This window comes from Lagopus leucura, unplaced genomic scaffold (genome assembly GCF_019238085.1).
Source record: "Lagopus leucura isolate 7727_CA_CO unplaced genomic scaffold, USGS_WTPT01 Super-Scaffold_1, whole genome shotgun sequence".
In the NCBI taxonomy this organism is placed as follows: Eukaryota; Metazoa; Chordata; class Aves; order Galliformes; family Phasianidae; genus Lagopus; species Lagopus leucura.
Window position 1 is genome coordinate 18,059,828 of NW_024962250.1, and position 23,234 is coordinate 18,083,061.

General features: G+C 36.4%; 1 protein-coding gene across 6 annotated transcripts in view; it reads left to right on the top strand.

Annotated features, from left to right (window-relative positions):
• Positions 1-23,234, top strand: part of AKAP6 (A-kinase anchoring protein 6) — a 218,633-nt gene that overhangs the window by 190,060 nt on the left and 5,339 nt on the right. For all 6 annotated transcript variants that reach the window (XM_042863738.1, XM_042863721.1, XM_042863755.1 and 3 more), the window contains one exon: positions 18,501-21,973. In XM_042863738.1, the coding sequence (XP_042719672.1) occupies positions 18,501-21,932 (3,432 nt within the window). In that variant the 3' untranslated portion in view covers positions 21,933-21,973. The remainder of the gene's footprint in view (positions 1-18,500; positions 21,974-23,234) is intronic.

The following is a 23,234-nucleotide window of genomic DNA, read 5'->3' on the forward strand; positions in this document are numbered from 1 at the left end:
TGCTGTTCTTACAGCAGGAGTGAAGAGCCTTGTGTTACTGTGTGGGACTGCAATCGATCAGGAGCTGAGGCATGGTGTTCAAGCACTGTATTTTGCTTGATGTCCCAGTGCTTGGAACTTCACAAGGTGCATGCTGCTTCATTCCCCCTTTGCCTGAGGGAGTCTGGAGTTATTTGCTGGTCTGAACTGTTTTTCATTGTGCAAGGGGGGAACCATTCTTTCTGCTAAGAAACAGCAGCCATTAACTGCCATTGTGATGTGATACTCATTTAATTTACACTGAGCTGTTTTGCTTTGCAACCTCTTATTCTAGTCTTGTTTATAATAATATGATTCTTTGAGTGTGTCAACATCTACAGATTTCTCATGTTGATAAAACTGTTTATATTCCCAACACTTACGGATGCCACAGCCACTACAGAATTCAGGTTCCTTTCTCTTCCCGGGTTTGAGTTGGCATATTCTAGACTTCCTTTTCATTCAGTTCCTGTGTAGTCATTTGTTGGGTAGATACCAGGATTACTAGTTCTGCTTCCCTATCTCTCTCTATTTGATAGTGTGCCAGTCTTGGCACTTAAACAGTATCTCTTACTAACAAGTCTTCATTTGTGATTGCCCACAAAATACTGTAATTTATGAAAACAAATGATGAGATGATTTTATAACTTCATGGCATCCGAACTCATTCATGGCATCCAACTTGCTGATAGTACATAAGATAACCCTAATTACTATATTGCATTAAAGAGGTGCAAAAGTCATTTGCATCTTCTGCTCTCTTTTTAATTTGTGTACTGGGATCTTTCTTTGTCCTGTTTCTGTCCCCAGTCACTTATCTGAGACACATATCATTACAGAAGCATACTGGAATTAACGACAAAGAGGTTTTAGGTTTCTTTTGAATTGTTTGTCTTCACTGAAGGTTTTCAATGTTCCTCAGCCTTTTTGTTTTGTTTTGTTTTTTGTAAATTCTTTTCCCCCAGATTTATCATTCCATAGTTTGCTGGTATAATGTTATCTGACAACTAAATTTTAGCTTCAGAATTACACAGATGCCTTTCAGTTTACCTAACAAGACCCTGCTGGCAATCACTGTAGAAGAAAAAGGAGTCTGTCTGGCAATTGCAACAGCAATAGCAACAGTCTTTAGTCAACTAAACTGAGAACTGCCATCAGAAATTCCTACTCAGCAGTTGGAGAAGCTTTAACTCACTGTGCACTCTCCTTTGGAGGATCTGGTCTACATGAAAGAAAACTGAACAGTTAAAAATGGATTTGGGACAGCATCTGTCATGGTCATGCCAACAAGTTTTCATCAGCTAATTCAAAGTGGGAATGTGTAAGTTGTTTTAGGCAGTATTTTTGATCATTTGCTTAGCCAATTGGTATATTCAGTTTAAGTTAAGCATCTAGCCTCAGTGCATTATTACAGCAGTCATGATATTCACAATTTGATGTCCTATCCAAGTCAGATATATCTCTGTATAGGAAGCCACAATGATGTTACTCTGTGTATTCACTTTTCTGAAACAGCTTTGTCAGTACTGGAATACGTAAAACTGCTGTGGCTCATAGAGAGACAAAAGTGTGTTTTCTAATAGATGTTATTTCTTAAATTGCAATTCAATTCCTGCCTTTTTGATGACCAGAGAAACTGTTTTTTCTCCAGACTGCTCATTCACTGAATGAGAAAGATATCAATTTTATGGAGCGCACAATCTCTTTTCTTATTCAACAGAGGGCTAATTATTGAAGGGACAGTATTCATAATGCTTTTAAAATGGAGACTTTGAGAGAAGATAATTTGGATTAAGGTGCTGTAATTCTCACATTGTCCAGAAAGTGTCTGAAGTATTCATTGGTTTAAGTCTACCACTATGCTTCATGAAATTTTGGAAACTTTTATTTCTTTTTTCCTCCTGAGTCATCCTGTATGTACACTACACTGTATGTCCAGCAAAACCCCCATCTGTATTGGCTGGAAAGTATGCTACACATCCAACCACATAATTGAAAATAATAAGGCCACAATAAATGGGGTGGCCTTGGGGTATAACACCCAAGGGATTCAATTGATGTCGCTTTGCATCAATGTCCATGCATCATGGTAATTGAGGTAACATAACCAATTACCACATTTTAATTAGAGTTGTAAGGACTTGGGAAAATCTGCAATGGTAAGGCAGCTCACTTTAAAAAAAAAAAAAAGCAAAACCCAAACCTCTCTCTTTACCACAAGTTTGTTTCTTATGTGCTTGTTTCATAAGGGGAACAAAGATTCCGTAAAGCCCTGTTTAGTATTTTTCCCAGCTTTCTCTTTATTTCATTCTTTACAACTGACTTCGAAAAACAAGTCATTTAAACATACTGTATTGGTTCTGATCAGGTATCTTTACCCTTTTCTCTCTTCATCTGTTTCTGTAATGTTTTTTCCAAAGAAAATAGATTTTAATAATGTTAAGTGTAATGCTAACTGTATTCTTCTCCCTTTCAGTTCTCTGTATTTAATACATTGGTTCAATGTTTTTCCAAGCTATGGACTGACACTTGTTCTAAGATACAGTACAAAACCCTGCATTCAGAGGTAAAAAATGTACTCAACATTGTTCTGTTATTTTTTACATAGCTAGATAATTAGATAACTAAATAGTTAGATAAATTAGAAACATGATTCCTATAGGATTGTAATTTTGTTACAAGTTATTGTTTTGTGAGATGAGATCTAACTAGAAATCTTGCATAAAAAATTTTGGAAGATTAGCAGTACAGCAAAGTACTGAGTAAAAGTTACCTTAATTGGCTGAGGAGAACATACTACACGTTCTAAAGTGCTGAGCATCTTCTGCATGATCTATCCCTCACAAAGTAATTATTTACTGACTTGTGTATGTTGAGTTATGGCCTAAACCACTGATTTATCACCTGAGAAAAGGACTGAGTCACCTGCAGGAACACAGGTGAAGGCAATTCAACTGTGTGACCAGAAAGAATGGAGCCTGGATGCACCCCTCCTAGACCCCATTTAAGGGCTTACTATCACTATGGAAAGATTTCTTTCTGGAGATCTCTCCTTTTTGGACTTTTCCACTACAAGCCTAGATCCTTGGGTACTGGATCAATTCCTTCTTGATTGTTTCTTTTTCACTGCGATAATCTTTCTAACTATAACACCTATAAAATACTCTTCTAACTACTCTTCCAACTGTATAACTTGCGTTTGAATATTCAGAAGTTGGTTTTGTTGGTTTTTTTTTTGTTATCTGTCAAAGGTTATTCTTGTTTTGATATTACATTTCTTCATAGTGTGATACTGATTGCTTGTATTTGGTCTTTTAGCCATCTTGTTCTGCTCATGTTTCAGTACTTAAGTTTGCTCTCTTTGGAGCTTCCTTTCTTAACGTATGCCTTTTTTCAGTGGCTTGATATTTGATGATAGTCTCTGATGTATATAACTCTGTTTAGGCTCATCACAATTCTTGTACTTGAGGTGCTTTAAGCTTTTCAGCTTCTGTGTGGTATTACACGTCTAATTTGTGACATGGAATACTCTTCTGTAGAATCCAAAAAAGAATAGTGCATAATTATGAAATCAGATGTAACTTTTTTCTAAAAAAAAAAAAAAAAAAAAAAAAAACTAATAACGCAGATGCAGTGACTCTTAGTGAAAATTCATTAAAAAAAAAAAAACAAAAAAAAAAACACACCACCAACAACAAAAAACAAATAAGCTTTATGTAACATTATTGAGAAGATCTCCTGCATGGTCATCTGCAGTGAATTTTTATAGAGCGAATAGAGTTAATACATTTAGGCCTTTCCAGAGAGATTTCTCAGAGAATGCGAAACTTTATTGCACAACTGACAATTTAGGGCAACCGTCCAGATGTGGTGCCAGTCTAACTTCCATTCATCTCAGCAAGATGCTTTTGTTAAGAGAGCACAAATCATGAGAGGCAGTCATATGAGCTCACTGCCGTAACTCAGTCTTCTATCTATATCTACTTTTAATAATGTTACGAACTCTTTATTTGTAGGTTTGATTAGGCAAAAAGAAACGAATTGCTAATTCAGAGTACAGAGAATAAGGCAGTTCGATTTCACAGTCTCTGGCAAGCCTGGGGATGACAGAAAATGATACTCCTAACTTTCTCACGAGTTCCAGACGATTTGGAAGTGGGGTAAACAGTTAAGCTTGAGAGGAAATGTACTCAGCATGCCCTTTGTTCTTCTCAGTTAATGAAAGAGGGGTGTTGGAAAAGAAATCTTTGTATGTAGCACAGTATGGATATATGTAGATGAGTAGTGCTAGGAATAGGCTTTTCTGTGGAGCCTCTTCAAGAGCAGCTTACTCTTTCTTCCACTTAGAGCAGAAAAGGTAGTTCAGTATTATCGAATGCATAGCTGTGTACTTCTTAGGAAGGACAGACAGCAAGCCAAGGTGGTGGTCTTACTCTATAGTGAGCTAACAAATGGAATGTATTGCTCTCTGCCTAGGAATTAATGATGAGTGAGTAGAGAGCTTACGGGTGAGAATTAAGGGGCAGGCTAATATGGGTGACACGTTTGTGGGTGTTTTCTAGAGGCAGACTGACGAAAAGGAGGAAGTTGATAAGGCCTTCTATAGGCAGCTGAAAGTAGCCTCATGATCACAGGGTCTGATTCTTATGGAGGACTTTAATCAGCCTGGTATTTGCTAGAAAAACAATACTGCTGGGTGCACACAATCAAGGAGCTTCATTCAGTGCAGGGAAGGTAACTTTCTGACACAGGTGGTGGAGGAGCCAATGAAGAGAGATGTGCTGCTGGACCTTGTTCTTACAAACAAGAAACAAATGAAAGTTAAGGGTAGCCTTGGATGCAGTGACCATGAGATATAGCAGTTCAGGATCTTACATTGAAGGAATGAGACAAAGTAGTATTGCAGTCCTGGGCTTCAGGAGAGTCAGCTTTCACCTCTTCAAGGACCTATTTAAGGGTATTCCATAGATTAGAACACTGGAAGTTAAGAGGACCCAAGAGACCTGCCTGGCATTCAAGCACCTCTTCTTCCATGGTCAAGATCTGTATATCTGTAAGAGTAAGAAATTAGGCAAAGGTGGCAGGAGATATTCATGGATGAGAAGAAGCTCATGGGAAGCTGAAATGGAAGAAGAAAGTCTGTGGAATGTGGGAAAGGGGTCTAGCCACTTAGAAGGAATATAGGAATGCGGTCAGGAGCATATAGGGATACAACAAGGAAGGCTAAGACCCACTTGGATTTAAATCTGGTGAGGGAGGTCAAGGACAACCAGAAAGGCTTCTTTAACCATATCAGTAGCAAAAGGAAGACTAAGAAAATGTGGGCTCGCTGTTGAATGAGATGGGTGTCCTGGTAACAAAAGACACTGAGAAGGTAGAGTTACTAGACACCTTCTTTGCTTAAGTCTTTACTGCTAAGACTGCCTCTTGGGAATTCCAGACCCTTGAGATAAGCTAGAGAGTCTGGGGAAGGAAGGACTTCTGCTTGGTGGAGGAGAATCTGTTCAGAGATCTTGTAGGCTAACTCAACACACACAAATCTGTGGGCCATGATGGTGTTGATTAGGTATGAATTTGAAATTTCTGGTGTATTGAAACCTACACGAGCCTCTCTTGTAGCTTGTTCAATCACCAACTCATAGTAACAGATTTTAACCACTATCCACCTCAACTAACTGAAAATACTTCCCTGATATGCATGATTCTCTTCTGTAAATTCCTGTCAATTCCACAGGCACATATGGTTTCTGTGTCCTCTTGAGGTACCCAGTGAACTTTGTAACATAAGAGGTGAAAATTACTTTTTGTTGACATTGTTGGTGTGAGCACAGGAAGATAAACAAAATTACATTGAAAGTAAAGAGCTATTTTAATGAGAAAATCAATTGCTGCAATATTTAATTACCCCAAATCCTCTTTGATTTTTATTAATGACACACACGTTTCTATGCGGGATTTAAGATTTACTTGCTTTTTTTATAGGATATCTTTCTTTGTAAGAGTGCAGATGCTTCATAATGGCTGCTGGTTTTAAACAGAAAGAGTGCAAAAGCAAAATAATCAGAGGATATAATTGTTAAACCAACTGGTTGCTTGACTATATATAGCTACTAACCACAGCTTATTCTATAATCAGTGAAAAACTGATTTCAGGTACTTGAGGTAAACAGTGTCATCATCATAGGTCAAGGTTTTTGGTGTGATAATTGTCTTAAAGCATTGTTGCTGAATTCAGTACAAAATAGTGCCTCTGGACTAATGTGGGGGTTTTTTTGCTTTTTTTTGTGTTTTTTTTTTTTTGTTTTTTTTTTTTTTTTTGTGGTCAGTGTTTCTTAAGCCTTCTCTTTAAATCCTGTATGCTTAGACTTTTTTTTTTTTTAATCTATTTTTCCTCAGTATTAAAGGAAGAATTATATGAACTACCTAGTACAATGCCACAAGGTTTTGTGTACTTTTATATTCAAGTTTGAGAATAATTTCTTCTCTGTTCCCTTTCTTGCTAATGCAATTTTAATCTGTTCATATATGCAATTTTGGAAAGAGAGGAAATTTATGCATTTTAATGTTGCTTAAAAATAGTTTATTATATATCAGTATCTTCTATGGCTGGTCAGTGATGCTGCATTATCCAGTGAGAAATTGGTAGTGTTTTATTTTGGGGTATACAAAACTTCTGTGTTCATGCATGTGGCCGAGAAGACACTACTGTTTCCCAGTTAGGTGAGGAAATTTCATAGCTGGCAGAAAGCTGCTAAGACTTGCCTGGTGATCTGATTTTTTTTTTTTTTTTTTTTAAATTTCCTTAATTTTTTAGTGGTTGTTTTTTAAAGGCCCTCAGAGACAGAGTGCCAATATATCTCATAGCTCTATAATTTCATGATTGTATGATCACGAAAATTATCATTATGTCATGTCTCTCCTGATATGGTATTTGACTTCCACTGATGGTGTATCTTAATATTCTTAATTTTTTGGCATTTATACATAACAACACTTGCCACAATTAAAAATAATAGTACTGATTACAAAAATTCAGGTATTGGGGCAGCAGGATTCAATCTTATAAAATCTATAAATGTGAGCTTTATAGTTCTACAGTGGGGAAAGTCGACATCATGATGGCATGTTCAGGTCATGATGGCATGTATTCTACCATCCAGCAGTCAATCTTTGTTTTTTTTTTTTTTTTTCTCCATGCTACATACTAAATAATGGTTGGAAGAGTTTGGTTGAAGCCACAGCTTTGATAGCAAAACATCCTGTGCTCCAGAAACATGGATTTGAAATGTAAGACGTATAAAATCTTCAAGTGAATTCTCAGTTCTAGTAGCAATATATGATATTCAGAAACTGGAAATCTGATGTTTCCAGTACATGTAGGTACTGAAAGAACGTTCATGCACAGTTTAAATGGCAAAAATAACTAATTGCAAATGGAATAGAACAGAACACAAAATTGCAGGGGTTGAAAAGGATGTTAAGAGATTGAGTCCAATTCCTCTGCTACAGCAAGTTCCCTGCAATTGGTTGCACAGTTAAGTGTCCAGGTGGATCTTGAATATCTCCATAGGAGACTCCACAACCTCTCTGGGTAACTGTTCAGGTGCTTCATCAATCTTTTCCTTATAATTCTTCTACATATTTGTATGGAACTTCCTATGTTCAAGTTCTAGGCTATTGCTCTTTGTCCTATCACTGCACACCACCGAGAAGAGCCTGGCCTCATTTATTTGCCTCCCACCTCCCTTTAGAGACTTATAAATAATTTTCAGGTTCCCTCTGTCGTTTTTTCCCCAGGCTGAACAGACCCATGTTACTCAGCCTTTCTTCATATGGGAGATGTTCCCGGCCCTTTATCATGTTTTTCACCCTCTGCTGGACTACTAGGAGATCCCTATCTTTTTGAACTGGGGAACCTAAAACTGGACACAGTATTCCAGATGTGGCCTCACCAGGGTGGAGTAGAGTGAAAGGATCACTTTCCTTCACCTGCTCTTATTCATGCATCTCAGGAAAGTAGGAAAAAAATGGCTAGTATTATTATTTTCAGTGATAAATGTCACATTTTAAAGAAAGGCATTCCAATTTAGACAACTAAGAATAGGGCTATATATATAAAAGGTCTGAGCTTTGAAGTGCATTCTGTTCTGATTACAGGATGACATCAGTCTTTTTTTATTCCTATACCTAATATCAGCATATCATGAGATCGTGTCATCTTTAAAAGATTACAGAGAAGAGAAATATAACAGTCACAAAATAGTGATTATTGAATTAATTTAGTGACTTGTTGCACTGCGTCTCTAATGAGCACAGTTCTACAAGGAATGGTATATGACTGTGATTGAAGCTGATTTTCTGATATCTTCAAGAGTTCTCAAGCAAAATAATTTTTAGAAAGAATAGAAGAAGCCTCATTTGGTAACTAGTTGTATAGCCTTTATTTCCATCCTGAAAAGATTGGATGATTCCAGTCATTATAAACATATATTTGCAGAATCTTTATTATATATTTGAATAATCAGTGTTTCATTGTTCATTATTATAGGATGCTATAGGAGCTGTATCAGCTGAAAGCAGAAAGGAATACTATACATATATATATTATATATATATATATAGTGAGAATATATTTCTTCTCACTTAAATACATGCATATATATATATATGCATGTATATATATATATATATATGCATGTATTTAAGTGAGAAGAAATAAACAAGGTGCATTTCCTCTTAACACGAGAGGGAAAGGGTACACAATGAAATAATGGAGTAGAAGATTTAAAACAATCTAAAAGGAATACTGTTTTCATGCAGTGTTAGTAAAACTTTGAAACTTATTCCTGCTTGATGCTGTGGATAAGAAAATTCAATGAGTTCATTAAATAACTAGACAAATTAATGGAAAAATCAATTGATGTTTTGTATCTCCAACTCTGGAAGTCTGACTTCTCAAATTTTGCATGACACCATTCTGTTACTTTTTTTTTTTTTTTAATTTTCTATAAACATCCACTACTGATCACTGCAAGAGATAGACTAAGCTGAATGGAATGTTGACCTCACCAAAATGAGAGATGCTTTCTGAAAGCACGTGAGTTTTGAGACCTACCTACCTAATATTTTTATATGTAGAAAATCAGTTTTAAGCAATGCCTAGAGGCTTTTCATTGTATTTGTTCGTTTTTTTTTGTTTCTTTTTTCCTTCATTGTATGAAAAGAATATGATGCAGTCATTTGGGTAGGCTGCTTTCACCAAAAGAAATTTTGAAAAATGCATCCACTTAACAGTTTTTCAAGATTTCTAGTAAAACAGAAAATATAAGTCATCCATCTCTTTAGTAGTTAAATATGAACATTTATGTATCTGAAGTAATACAGTATACATTAAATCATATCATGTAAATCATTAGCAATGATGATCTGAATTTTTTATTTCCTCTAACACATAAGATATTTGTGTCATCGCTGTAGCTCTAATCCATATTCAGGCCTTCATGTTTGGTGTGCAGTAATATGTAAATTACCTACCCAGCTGCATTAAGCAGTGTTTGTTTATTCAATTTCTTTTGGCATAGCTTATAACTGAATTTCTGCCAAAGATGTGGCTGCTTCAGGGAACGCTGTTTGAGTAGAAGGAAGTTTTGAAAGGAAACACACATCATAAGTCTTTACTGTGTGAAACAGTGAAATTGAAACGAACTTTCTGTTCATAAAAATGTGTTTTAATATAAAATAATTTGTGCTTGTAAAATACAACGAGCAAATTGAATCTTTTTAGAATGCTCTGTTTACGTCGGCTTTGTAAACAAGAGTACTGAAAGGGTGGTGAACTTCTGCATTTGTGGGAAGGGTGACTAAAACTGGTGAAATGTGAAAATGGAAAGTTTAAGAGAAATTCTTTTAAAATGGCATGTTAATCTCCTCCAAAACATAGCGTTTAAATGCATCTAAATTTAGAGAGCAGTGAAGTTTAAGTGTTAAAAAAAAAAAAAAATTGTATTAATGATGCATAGAGCTATCTACTTATGCTGGCAGCCCTTTCAGTCTTCCAGTCTGACACTTCCTTTTTTATCCAGCCAGCTAATTTCCCCTCTTTTGTGAGGAGTAACTGTTTTCACACTAGTGCTTACCCAGCAAGCCTCCTTATTGTTTCATGGTTAATTATCTTCTTGAGCTTCACCTTCTCGAGAGAAGGGAGAAAGACTAGGCCTCCCCACAGCTCTAATGAAAGCTAAGTTTTAGAGATGCACTGTGTGAATAAATGCAGCTTCTAATCTAGCAACATAATAAATGAGTTCCTAAACTTCATGGAGTCACAGCTCATCCAGCAAGTTTACTGAACAAAGCAGGGGGATGCTTCATTTTTAAAATACTCTTTTTTGTTGTTTTAGAAGGGAGAAGGAATATTGCTTCAGTTTGAAACAAAACGCTTTAAAGCTGCATGCTAACAACATTTATTCTAATAACATTAGTACTTACAGCTCTGAGCCCCTCAGTTATTACATCACTTTGTAAACTTTTGCTGCTTGTTGGACTTTGTCACTCACCACCGCATAAGATATAAGATATGTAGATAGATTTAAATTTTCAGTTTATGTTCTAATTTGAGTCCAAATCTACACTGTACAATGTTTTAAATAAGCTCTCCTGCAATAGAAGGATGTTGCATAATGACGTAATGAGTAATATTTTTGCAGTAATGAAATACAGTCCATTGTCATTTTGTACTTAGCCAAACTAAAGCAGGCAAATACAAACCTCTCACCCTAACAAGGAGTACTTGTTTTTACTTTTTCTTCTTCTAAGTGAATTTCTATAATGTGTTCATGTATTAAATAACTTCTCCAGTGACCAAAACAAACTGTACGTTTAACACTGGTACTTCACATATTGCATAGAATTCATTCAGCATCTAAGATGAGATTGAAATTGCCAATATATATATATGTGTATATATATATATATATATATATATATATATATATATATATATATTTTTTTTTTTTTGTCGAGCCAGCTCCAGGGCTATGTTGGCATCTGTTATGTACAGAGACAACCATAAATAACAGGCACTTACCAGTGATGGACACATGAAAAAAGTCTGAACGTTTGAGAGTGAATGAGATGATCTTACTGAAAAAGTTCTGCCTAAGGACTTCTTGCATCTGGAGATAAGGCTCCTGTTTCTCTTCTGCAACATTTGAAAAGCAGCACTTTCTAGATATGCACTGTGTAATGTCAATGAGCTGTAGTTGTGGTGTGATCTCAGGGTGCTTACCACTGTCATTTGGATTCATTGTCATAACTCTCCACCATTTACTGACAGTAGTGATGTTTAACTTAATTCCTGGAAATCCATAGGTAGGCAGACTGTGGAACTACTTGTAATGTGCAATAGTCTGAGAGCCTCTGACTTCACGATATTTGCTTATTGACTCCCCTCTAGTCAATATCATAAATTTTGGGTTGTGGATCAATGACATCGAAAATGCCTGATCAGAGATAAGAAAGAAATGCTGTTGAAAATTTACATGTGAGGAAAAAGCGAGTCAGTCATCCTTGATATGAATTAGGCTAAATTTGATAGTCTCTTAACTGCTTTGTGAGAAGGAGAAATTGATGATAGACCTAGATATCCTTCGTGCAGTTCTGCTATTTATAAATAATAGATCAAATCTCCCTTTCTTGTATATGGGAAGACAGGAAGCAGAGGGGCAGCGCTGGCCTCTGCTCTCTGGTAGCAGCTGCAGGACACAAGGGAATGGCATGGAGCTGTGTCAGGGTAGGGTCAGGGTGGATATCAGGAATAGGTTCCACACCAGAGGATGGTTGGGTTCTGGAACAGGCTCCTCGGGACACTGATCATTTCACTGAGCTGCCAGAATTCAAGGAGAGTCTGAACAGTACTCTTAGACCTATGGTCTGAGTTTTGGCAGTCCTGTGTGGAGCCCGGAGTTAGACTTGATCTATCTGAGTCTTTTTAGGATAATCTATGATTCTAAGATTTTATTTGGAAATTCAAGTCTTTCTTTTCCAGCTTTTAGTGAGAAAGTTTTCTTTCTAGGTTTCTCCTAAGGCTAAAATCTCAAAAGCTAATGTCCTATCTTTTTTTCTACACTGATTCTCACTTTTTAGTGTTTTCTCACGAACAGTTATTTCTGTTGAAACAAAGCTCTTAAACTTTGTGATTTCAGGTACCCGTGACAAGGGAAAAGACTGTTGCATCTACCTAGTCCTTTAGCACTGTCCACAGAGTTATTCTGCTTTAACTGAGAGTACACCTTTAAAGGAGTATAAAGTACAATGTAAAATATATTAAACCAAAACTATGCGTAACTAGTACAAAGCCAAAACAACAGTGATTTTGTTATGCCAGTGCAATTATGCAAGAGCATCCAAATGCAGAGGACAACTGATTTGCCACAAGAAAGGGCATAGCGATGAAAAATTGTGATGAAATTCTGTAGTTTAGACAAGCAGTAGTTTTAAGCCTGTTTAAGCACGATCAGTTCTACAGACTTGCAGTTTGTGGCAGTGTTGTGTTTTTTGCTTTGTTTTTTGTCTTTACTACAAAAAGTAATCCTTGATTGGATCGACGTCTCAGACTTAGCCTGAATGAGCTGCCTGCAATTTGCATGGGCGTGTGTCTGAGGTAGAGTACCAGGATTTGGTCTTTACTGAACTAGGTATACATGGCAACATTTTCGGTTTGGGTCAACCTAGGAGCATTTTTCTAAGAGTTTCATTAAGGGCTTGTGTTGGATTCTTGCACAAAGAAAATAATATATTCCCTTGAAGTAGAAGTGAGACCAAAATGACATTCAAGGTTGAAAAAATCCTGTCATGTAACCTCTTGACAGATGAAAAGAAAACTACAAAGCAGCAAAAACAACGGTCTGTAAAATATGCCATGTAGTCAGGCTTTCTCATGACAAAAATGTGAAAACAGCTTATAAACACAACTTGGAATATAGGTCTGGGATTGTAAACCTATTTGGATGACAGTATTATTCAACATAAAAATGTTATAGGTGTTCTGCTCTCTAGTAACACTTAAAGGGCTTCTTCAGCAAATGAGAACCAGAGATGTTAAAAAGCCACAGGAGGATACAGTGGCAAAAATGGAAGCCACTGCTTCCACAGAGGCTGAAGAATAAGTACTGTGTTGAATCCCCGCTTTTGCCTTGGCCTGTGATAGAAGTAAGTTCCTATAGGCCTTCTACTGGCATGGCTCACCTGCTGCTCTAGCTTGTTGAGTGGTAGAGGGGATAGAGCCTTTCACTTCTTTTAGTCATCTGGTGCTGTGGGGAGCTTATCAGGAAACTTAAAGTTTGATCACAGGACTTGTGCAGGCATAACTGACCTCAAGTATTACCTAATATGCTCACAAGACATTTGAAGAGCAGCAGAATGTCTAGAGAATGGTTAGTTTCTCTGACACAGAAGTGTGCATGTTGCACTCCTAAAAATCTGCACAGCTGTCTGAAACATGGCTTGTGTTTGACATTGCTGTTGTCACTGTTAAAATGCCCCACACACCACCTCACTGTGCTTGCATCCACTGTTTGGTCTCTGCAAATGCTCTGCAAGCATTGATGAATGCCAAAGGGTGCAATTTTTTTCAAATGGTAGAATTCAGTTCTGCACTTTTGCTTTATGTGCACTTGTCATGCAGCATTTTGTGAGACTATCCCTTTGCTGCCATTTCAGAAAATTATCAATATTAAAAACTAGATATAAGGAACAATCCTTTAATCTTTTATTTCTGAGCGTCATAGGAGAATTCTCCATGTCAACATGAAGGCAGGCAGCTTCTCAGTGATGTGACCTGTGTTGTTTCTATGTGACCCAGGCTGTGTTGAGACCCATACAAGTGGCATTTGTGACTTCAGAAAGCAGAAGTGAAGCCAGTGTCCTTCCTATGGCATCTGTGCATACAGCCACCCCTGTAGGACACTGGCAATGCCTGTAAGCACCAAACAAAAAAAGTCAAGTTCTGCATGTGCAGGACTGAGTGTACCTTTTCATTGAGAAAGGTAATTGTAAAATGAAGACAGAAAAAGTGAAAACCACAGTTCCAGATTCTTATTTTCTCAGCAAACAAACACATCCCTTTTTTTATTGTAATTATAACGAGTAAGTCTTTTAATAATTGTTGTTGTTGTTGTTGTTGTTGTTGTTTTTTTTCCAGTGATATATAATAAAGCATAAGGCTTCTATATATTTTGAGACCATATTTTAATGTGCAGGTTACTTCAATATTATGAACATTGAATTTTTTTGCGTATGCTTATACATATTAAAATATTGGTGTTGGGAAATGGGTTTTTTTTTAATTGGCTATAATATAGAGAACCTCATTTAGAAAATGAAGCAGAGGTGAAGTGGGTACTGTACATATGACTGTTTCTTGCAGCAGAAGTACTTGGCATGCTTGCATTTTTGAAAAGACAAAATCATGTTTGTCTTCCTTGAATGTGCACACATTCCTGGAGGTGGGGGATGGTTTTCTTTCTTTCTCTCTATTTTTCCTCTGGCCCTAAAGCAGAGCTGAGTTTGGATAATTTGCCCACAGCAACTGAAGGATATGTTTTGGGGAGGGAGGAACAGAATTTGTATTTATTATTGTAAAAGCTTTTTTTTTTTTTTCATGTTAATTCTTTTTAAAAAATATAATGGTATGTAGGGGTTACATTACAGGCCTGTTTTACCAACACAAAGTATCTGTACTGGAGTAGCACATGCAAATGAGCCTGAAACAGAGAATCATTGTTTCATAAAATTTGCTGCAGGAAAAACAAAACTATCTGCGTTTGAAAAACAAAAAAAGTGGAAAAAAATATATTTTTAAGACTTTTTCTCAAAGAGCACTGTGATTGAGGAAATATCCATATATGACAATTTTGTTTCTTGCCTTTAGCATTTTCAGCAGATTAACTGTTTAACCATTAGACACCAATGCTGCAAATATTGATGTGCACACTTTGTGCATATGAGATTTCCCACTGAAATGGGATTACTATCCAAAGCAAAGTAGTTCAGGGCTCACACTGGAAAGAACCAGACTTTAAAGCAGCATTTTCAAATACAGTCGAATTAATTCAATCTTTCATTCTTCTGAGTCTGTAATTTAATTTGTTCTTTTTTAAAATATGCTAGATATATTTCATAAGACAGTAAATGATTTCTGAATGTTGTGTACCTAGTGATACTATAAAAATGGAAATATACTTTATGGTGTGTTTCTTTTTGTTGCTATTGCATAACAATTTTTTACTTGATCAAAACTTTTCACCTTCTCTGAACTCTAAACCATGTGGTCATTGAGGTTGACTCCAGAGTTAACTGTTTGGTGCCTATAATTTGATAACATATATGAAGATAGTCATTGTTTGAAAGATGATATATGCACATATATCTACTTGTTGAAATCTGTGGTAAGCCACCTGGAGATCAAGTTCCACCAAAGGAACAATAACTGGCTGGCAAAATGAACTTTCTTTGGATACCAACAAGTGTAACTAATTGCACTAAATTTCCCAGAATTTGAAAAATTGCTAAGGGGTTTTTGCATTTGTGTTTACACACACACATCTACACATATATATCATAATCATGATAACTCCAATCCTCTAGCATCCTACCGATGCACTGAGCAGGCTGATAAGAAGACATCTGACATGATGAAGATTGGCCTCAGATAGTCTTAGTTTTCACCTTGCTATTGCTGTCAGTGCAAACAGGCTGGTATGACACCACTTTTAATTCTTCAAACCAGAGCTTTATTCAAAAATCTGCCTGGTGCTGCTCTCTCCAACAACTACTGCATCTCTAATTTCTCCTTTTTGTTTCGTGAGCTTGCTAAATATTGTAAAAAAGAAAGAAAAATACATATCCTTGCTAAAAATGTTTGTGACTTTAGCTGACTGGTCTGTTTCAGAAAAAGTTAGTTTTTTAGAAAAAACTAGGCTGTACTTGGAAAGGTCTGATAATACTACAGTCATACTAAAAGATCTCAGGGCAGATGATGCTTATAAGAAGGGTGGTAAAATGACCATATCCTCATAAGAGTCTTCAGTAGCTATGACAATAAGGAAAAAGAAGTAAAATTCCCTGCCATTATATCTACATCTGTACAATTTCTGAGTATACAGCAGCACTCAGAAAAGCATGTTCATTTGAAGAATGAAAAATAGGCTTTGAAGTAAGGACTACACAGTGAAGATGAATGGGGTGAGGTCACAATTCCACATGTTTTATTGTTTTAGTCCATCTGACCTGCAGAACAAACAAGGCAGCCAAGTGCTGATTTACAGGGGGAAGGTTATCTTCCTGACCAATGAGGACCAAATGTTTTGTTTTGAGAAACAAGATCAGATTCTATGGAACATAAAATCCTTGGAACCTGCTGCTGATTTCCTGCCTTTGGGAGTTCTTTTTGCAGCTGACAGAGTGTAAAACAGTAAAACTATGCAGTTCAGGAAGCTTTTCACAGCAATATCTTCCTAATGCTAGGTGAGACAGAGTCATAAAACATACTACAGAGAAAATGAGTAACTTTAGCTGATTTTCCACTTAATCTAACAAGTTTTCAAACTAATTTAATTTAATTATTGATCTCTTGCACCATATTTTTAGTTGTAAATTGGTAAAAGGATGTTCCTCTCCTTAGCAACAAGTGATACACGGTCCAACTAGATACCGACCAGGAGTCATTATGAAAACATGGCCAACTGGCAAATCCCAATGTGGACTGCTCAACTCGATGTACAGCACTGCTTTTATTAGCATTAGTTATCTAGCAAATGCGTGTTTTCATGGAAGTTTAAAATTTGAGCTACCCCCAGCCAATACATCATGGAAAAAAGACTAGCAAATTTATTTCATAAAAGTTTTGAGATATATTGATCTGTAAAGGGCCTTAAACATTCAACAAATCCACCAAATCTCCAAATCTCCAGGGATAGAAAAAATTGTTGGCACCCAAGGTTCTACCCAGAATTATTTTTGATATCTTAACACAGCTGCACTGCATGGAGATCTGCCTTACAACTACGCCCAGTAGAACATGAGGACTCAGATTTGTCTTACGTGGATATTGTATCATTTTATTAAATATATTGATCACTGTATCACTCTGCTGAATGCTACTCTGCCTATTTTGGACAAAATCATTCTTCCTATGTCATTTGAGTGTTTTTGCCAATGGTTTGCTGTGATAGGATGCCCTTGTGTCTTATACACTGAAGAGGGATTTGGGCTTATCTGTGCTTCTTGCCAGTAAAATGTGTTGAACACTGCACTCTGGGATAAAATTCCCATCATCCTACTGTGACCCAAGTGTATGAAACACTTGTTTTATGCAAAATGAAATAGCATAAGGAGGTTTATCTTGATAATATCTTAAAGTGAAAACTTCTGAGAGAATGGTAACCTGGTCTTGACAAACTCTCACCCTCTCAAAATCAGCGCCATAACTACTGAGCTGTTGAAGAATATCTCATGATTTGTCACGGTAGGGATGAGTGGACTTGAGTTCCTATTTCACATAGAGAACTCACAGCTGAGAATATGTCCCTTTCTATGCACAATTAGCCTGAGGTGAGACTTTATGAATTTAAGTCAGCAACCAAGTTGCTCACAGCTGCGCTTTATTTGACTACAGCAACACTGTATTTACTTGAATTTCAGCAACCTTCTAAGTTTGTTGGTATTTAGATTGTTGTTCAGTGTGCAATCAGTGCTGTAATTTGCAAAACAAAACTTGCTCCAAAAAAACTCAAGAAGTATTGTTGAAAGGTTTTTTTTGAAAAAGCGCTTATTTTTCTGGATGCAGTGATCATTGTCTAGCTACTTACTGGTCGGTAGTGCTACCTTTACTATCGAGTAAAGAATAAACAATAATTCTAATAAAAATTCATCAATTCTAGTGATATCCAGTGCACTACATCAATTATTTTAAGGTTGGCTACAAAAAAAAACAATAAAAAAAAAAACAAACTTGTTATAAACATTTTTTTAAAATCTAATGATAAAACTTGTATATCTTAACTCTGTTAAGCAGGCTAAAAGATTTTATCATATATCCAACAGAAAGACCTACAAGTATGTTTTTACTAACTTTTGTGTGATAATGCAGAATGGTTAGTTTGCTTTGTCTAAAGTGACTACAGTTAATCTCATTTGAAGAGAAGTCAAATTTCTATATGGTGTTTTAGCAAAAAATAAGAAAAAAAAACTAAGAAAAATGAGAAATCATGCAGAGTCAGAAGAGATGCAGAATTTAATAGGTTTCATCTTAATTGATCATTTAAATAGTGCACAATACATAATAAAGTTAAAAGCCTGTTAATTATCATTGTTCCAAAAATGCTCTTTACTTCCATGAATTTACTTCTATGATTTCAGTGGAAGAACTTTTGAAGTAGAGATGCATGTATTTTTCATCTCTGATTTTTTTTTTTTTTTTTTAACAGGAGTCTCTGAACTTTATTGATCCAAGTTTGATGGATCTAAATGGTCCAAGTGAAGATGCACTAGAATGGGATGAAACTGATATTAGTAACAAGCTGATCAGTGTTAATGAAGATTTAAGTGATCCTGATCAGGAACTCAAAAAAGATGATCTAAGCCAGAAATCTACTTCAGGAGAATGTGGCAGCAATGATGTGAATGAAGATGAAAGTATCAGTGATCGTGGAAGTCCTCTTTATTGTTCCAGCATTACTTCCCCTCCAAATCCTCACATCTATCAGGTCTATAGTCTTCATAATATCGAATTATCAGAAAAAAAACACATGCCTTTCTTGAAAAAAGCATCAAAACTCTCCAGTGTAACACAGTCTAACATTTTAAACAAAAGTCTTAGTAAAGACTCTTCGTTTTCATCTACCAAATCCTTGCCGGACCTAATAGGGGGAACAATGTTGGCAAAATCATATAACTATATGTACCAGAGTGGGAACATAAGCAGGCATTCCGAGAGTGAAAGTGGAATAGTGAGTGAATGTGATACAGAAACTACAAATAATTCAGAAATTTTTTTACTAAATGATATTGAAAGCACTCAGAGCAATCCTGAAATTGGTCACACAGGAACTCAAATGGATGACATAATTGATGTAATAAAACAAAAAATAAAGCAAGATGAAGAAGACCATGCTAGTCTCTCAGATGATTTTCAGTTGGCACCATCTGGAGGTTGTGGAAATGAAATTGATAGGGACTTGGACAACATTACCATGTGTAAAACTGTTTGTTTAGAAGAACTGCAAGGAAAACAAGATGTGTTTACATTTTATGATTACTCATATCTTCAAGGCTCCAAATTCAAATTGCCAGCAATAATGAAACAGTCACAAACTGAAAAGACACAAACAGAGGGTGCTTTGTTTCATGGTTTTTGTTTTGATAAAATACCTGGTAAATCTGAACATAAGCCTGGAGAGTCACAACCAGATGAGTTTATTCATGACCATAATCTGGCAAATATCCCTGGAGGATCAGATCCCAATTCCTCTAAGTCTGTGGAAACAGTAAGAAAACTAATTGCTACAGAAAATACAAGACAGCTTTCTGCTTTATCTCATAGTTCTTCATTAGAATCTCTGTCTGTAGTAGGTGATTTATTCAGCTCAGGTATTTTTAAAAGTGGAGATGGTCTTCAACGAAGCACCTCTTTGGAGAGCTGGCTGACTTCCTACAAAAGCAATGAAGATCTTTTTAGTCATCATGGCTCAGGAGACATTAGTGCAAGCAGTGATTCTGTTGGAGAGCTCAGCAAAAGGACATTAGATCTTCTGAATCGTTTAGAGAACATCCAGAGTCCATTAGAACAAAAGATAAAGCGCAGTATCTCCGATATAACACTCCAAAGTAGTTCTCAAAAAATGTCTTTTACTGGACAGCTGTCTGTAGATATTGCTTCCTCAGTAAATGAAGACTCAGCAGCTTCTCTCACAGAGCTCAGCAGCAGTGAGGATCTTTCTCTCTGTTCTGAAGACATAGTACTGCACAGAAATAAAATACCGGATTCAAATGCATCATTTAGAAAACATCTTAATAGATCTGTAGCTGATGAGAGTGATGTCAATGTTAGCATGATTGTTAATGTCTCCTGCACTTCTGCTTGCACTGATGATGAAGATGACAGTGATTTGCTTTCGAGTTCCACCCTTACCTTAACTGAGGAAGAGCTAGGTATCAAAGATGAAGATGATGACTCCAGTATAGCAACTGATGAGGATATTTATGAAGAATGCAATTTAATTTCAGGACTTGATTATATAAAAAATGAACTCCAAACTTGGATGAGACCAAAATTTTCTTTGACAAGAGAGAAGAGGAAAAGTAACCTCAGTGATGAAATTCAGCACAGTAAAGTTAGTAATGAGACAACAAAAGCCACAGATACACTGAACATTGAAGCACTTTTGAATGGTTCGGTGCAGAAAATAACAGAAAATAATGGCAACAGTAAGAATGTATCACGTAATCGTGAAAAGGGAACAAAGGGTCACCTGATGAAAGATATCTCTCAGGTTGTGAAGGATCAACTTGTGGATGATATGGAGAATGGCAATGTTGAAAATACTCTTGCCAGTCATAAGGGAGATCTTGTTAGAACATCAGCAACTTCCAAAACTCATGCATCACTTGGTGTAAAAGAAGCTGAAAATGAATTTCGTATCTGTGAAGCATTTACAGACAGTTCGGATGATTCACATATGGATGGAAAGGAGACTGTTCTGTTGTCAGTTGGATCCAGAAACCCTCCAAAAGAATGTCAAAGTCATCTTCAGTCTGATTATCACTGCACTGCTTTCTCTCCTGCTAAAAAGCCTTGTCTTGAATCTTCCTCAGAAACAAGCTCTGTAGACACACAAGCTGCTACTTTTCAAACATCCTTAGCTGATGATCAACAACACAAAATAAGCGTTGCTGAAAAATCTACTGATTGCTGTGCAGTTTTGAAATCTAGTAAGGCAGAATATGACTCCTCAGCCAATGGACCTGATTTATGCTGTAACTGTGACTCTGCTGCTTTTGATAAAAGAAATATGGAAGATGACTCAGTACACAGCTTTGTGAAGGAGATAATAGACATGGCATCAACAGCTTTGAAAAGTAAGTCACAACCTGAATGTGAGTCATCTGCTCCAGCTTCATTAACACAGATAAAAGAAAAAGTGTTGGAACACTCTCACAGACCCATTGAGCTAAGAAAAGGGGACTTCTATTCTTATCTTTCACTTTCTTCTCATGATAGTGACTGTGGAGAAGTAATCAAATACATAGAGGAAAAGAGCAGTACACCTGTGCCACTGGACTTTACAGATGAGAGGGATAATATTGAATGCTTTTTTGAAGCATGCCCTGAAGATGAACGTGTTGAGCAACAGCAGTCCATTTGTAATGGTACTCCTGAAGCAAGAGCTGAGCAGCAGCAGCAGCCTATTTGTAATATTACTTCTGAAACATCTCCAGAGTCACCAGATGAATTGACTTTGGCATCATTAGGAAAAGTTAAAGCTTCATTAGAAGATAGTGATTTATCTTTTCTATGTGATGATGACAATATAAATTCCTCCAATCCTAACAAAGAAAATGCATCAAACAATTTGAAAAATGCTGTGGATGATTTGTTGATTTCAGACTGGCAAACAGAAGGTTTGGATAAGAATTTTCCAGAGCTCAGCAGTACAAAGAGTAGTATAGGAAAATCACCTGGAACTGAAGATCTCAAAGGATGTGTTGCTGCTTCTGAAGAGGCTTCAGCTACAGAGTTTCATTTAAAGCATGACCATTCACAGAATGAGGAGGTTTTACACCAGAACACTAAAACTCTTACTTGTGAAGAAAATCTCTTGAATCTTCGTAAAGAAAGACGTTTTAATATGCGCAGATAGAATGTAACACTCTCCAGGCATATACATTATCCTAAAAACAGGTATGTACTCTATGAAACACAATTTCTTTTATTTACATTTTTTTATTTATTTTTTTCTTTTTTATTATTATTTTATTTTATTTTTAAATTTTTGTACTATGAAAGAGGTGGATCATCATCCAGGGCTTCTGTTTTATGGTAGTATTATTTCATTTGTTTTGATTACACTGTAATTCTGATTCACATGCCACTGGTCAAAAAATGCAGTGAACAGTAGCTGCTTCTTGCCCTTTGGCTTTGCACTGACTGGACCTGCTTTCTTCTGGAATACTTCAAATCTGCTGTCTTTCAGAACTTGGGAATCCTTCAAAATTAAAATTTCTATATCAGCCTACTCCTCCCTTGTCAGTGGAGCCATGAAAACAAATATCAGCTCTACTCATTGATTCCTTTCTCCACAGACAGCTGACCTTATGAGTTTGATGAGGTTATGCACTTAATGAATGTAAACTGGTTTTACAAGGATTTTGAGTGACCAGTGAGCTGGAGCTCTATAATATTTACAGACAGTCCATGACATATGTCCTAGCAGACTAGAAATTAAATAGGGAGATAATAAGTCATCTCTTGGTGTCACCTTACCATGACTAACATTTATTAAGCCATTACTAACCATTATAGATTAGACCAAATTTGAGATTACAAAAGTAAGAAATCTTTGCAACATCAATGACAAATGTAATGTGAAGGTGATGTAGAATAAAGGCTCAAACACCAAAGCAAATGAAATATGATAACCACAAAGCAGTGCTGAAAGCTTCCATTCTATTTTGTGGTAAGCATGTTGAACCATATATAGTTCCTATCCGGAGTTCTGACCTCACATGAATGTCTGACAATTAGCTGCACATTTAGTAGAAAATCTACAAAGCAATTTCTGGAACAGATCCTATCACATAGAACTGTTGCTTTGAGTCTCACTAGCAGTTTGGCGAGCCAAAAGCCAGCATAGCTTTACAGTGATGTCACTAGTTTTTGGGAACACCGATCCAGTTGTCCAGAACCAGCCTGGCAACTCCAGATGCCACTCCAATTCCAAATGCTTCTGCTTATGAGAAACTAGCAAGGGGATTTCTAGTAAGGCATGAAGTTAAACACCATGTTGCCCAGGCTAGTTCTAAAATCTCCATCCTTGGAGATTTTCAAAATATACATGGACACATCCTTGAATGATCTACCTTTGAAGATATTCTTGCTTTGAGAAGGAGATTAGTCTAGATGACATTCAAGTTTCCCTTCCTACCTAGATTATTCTAAGAAT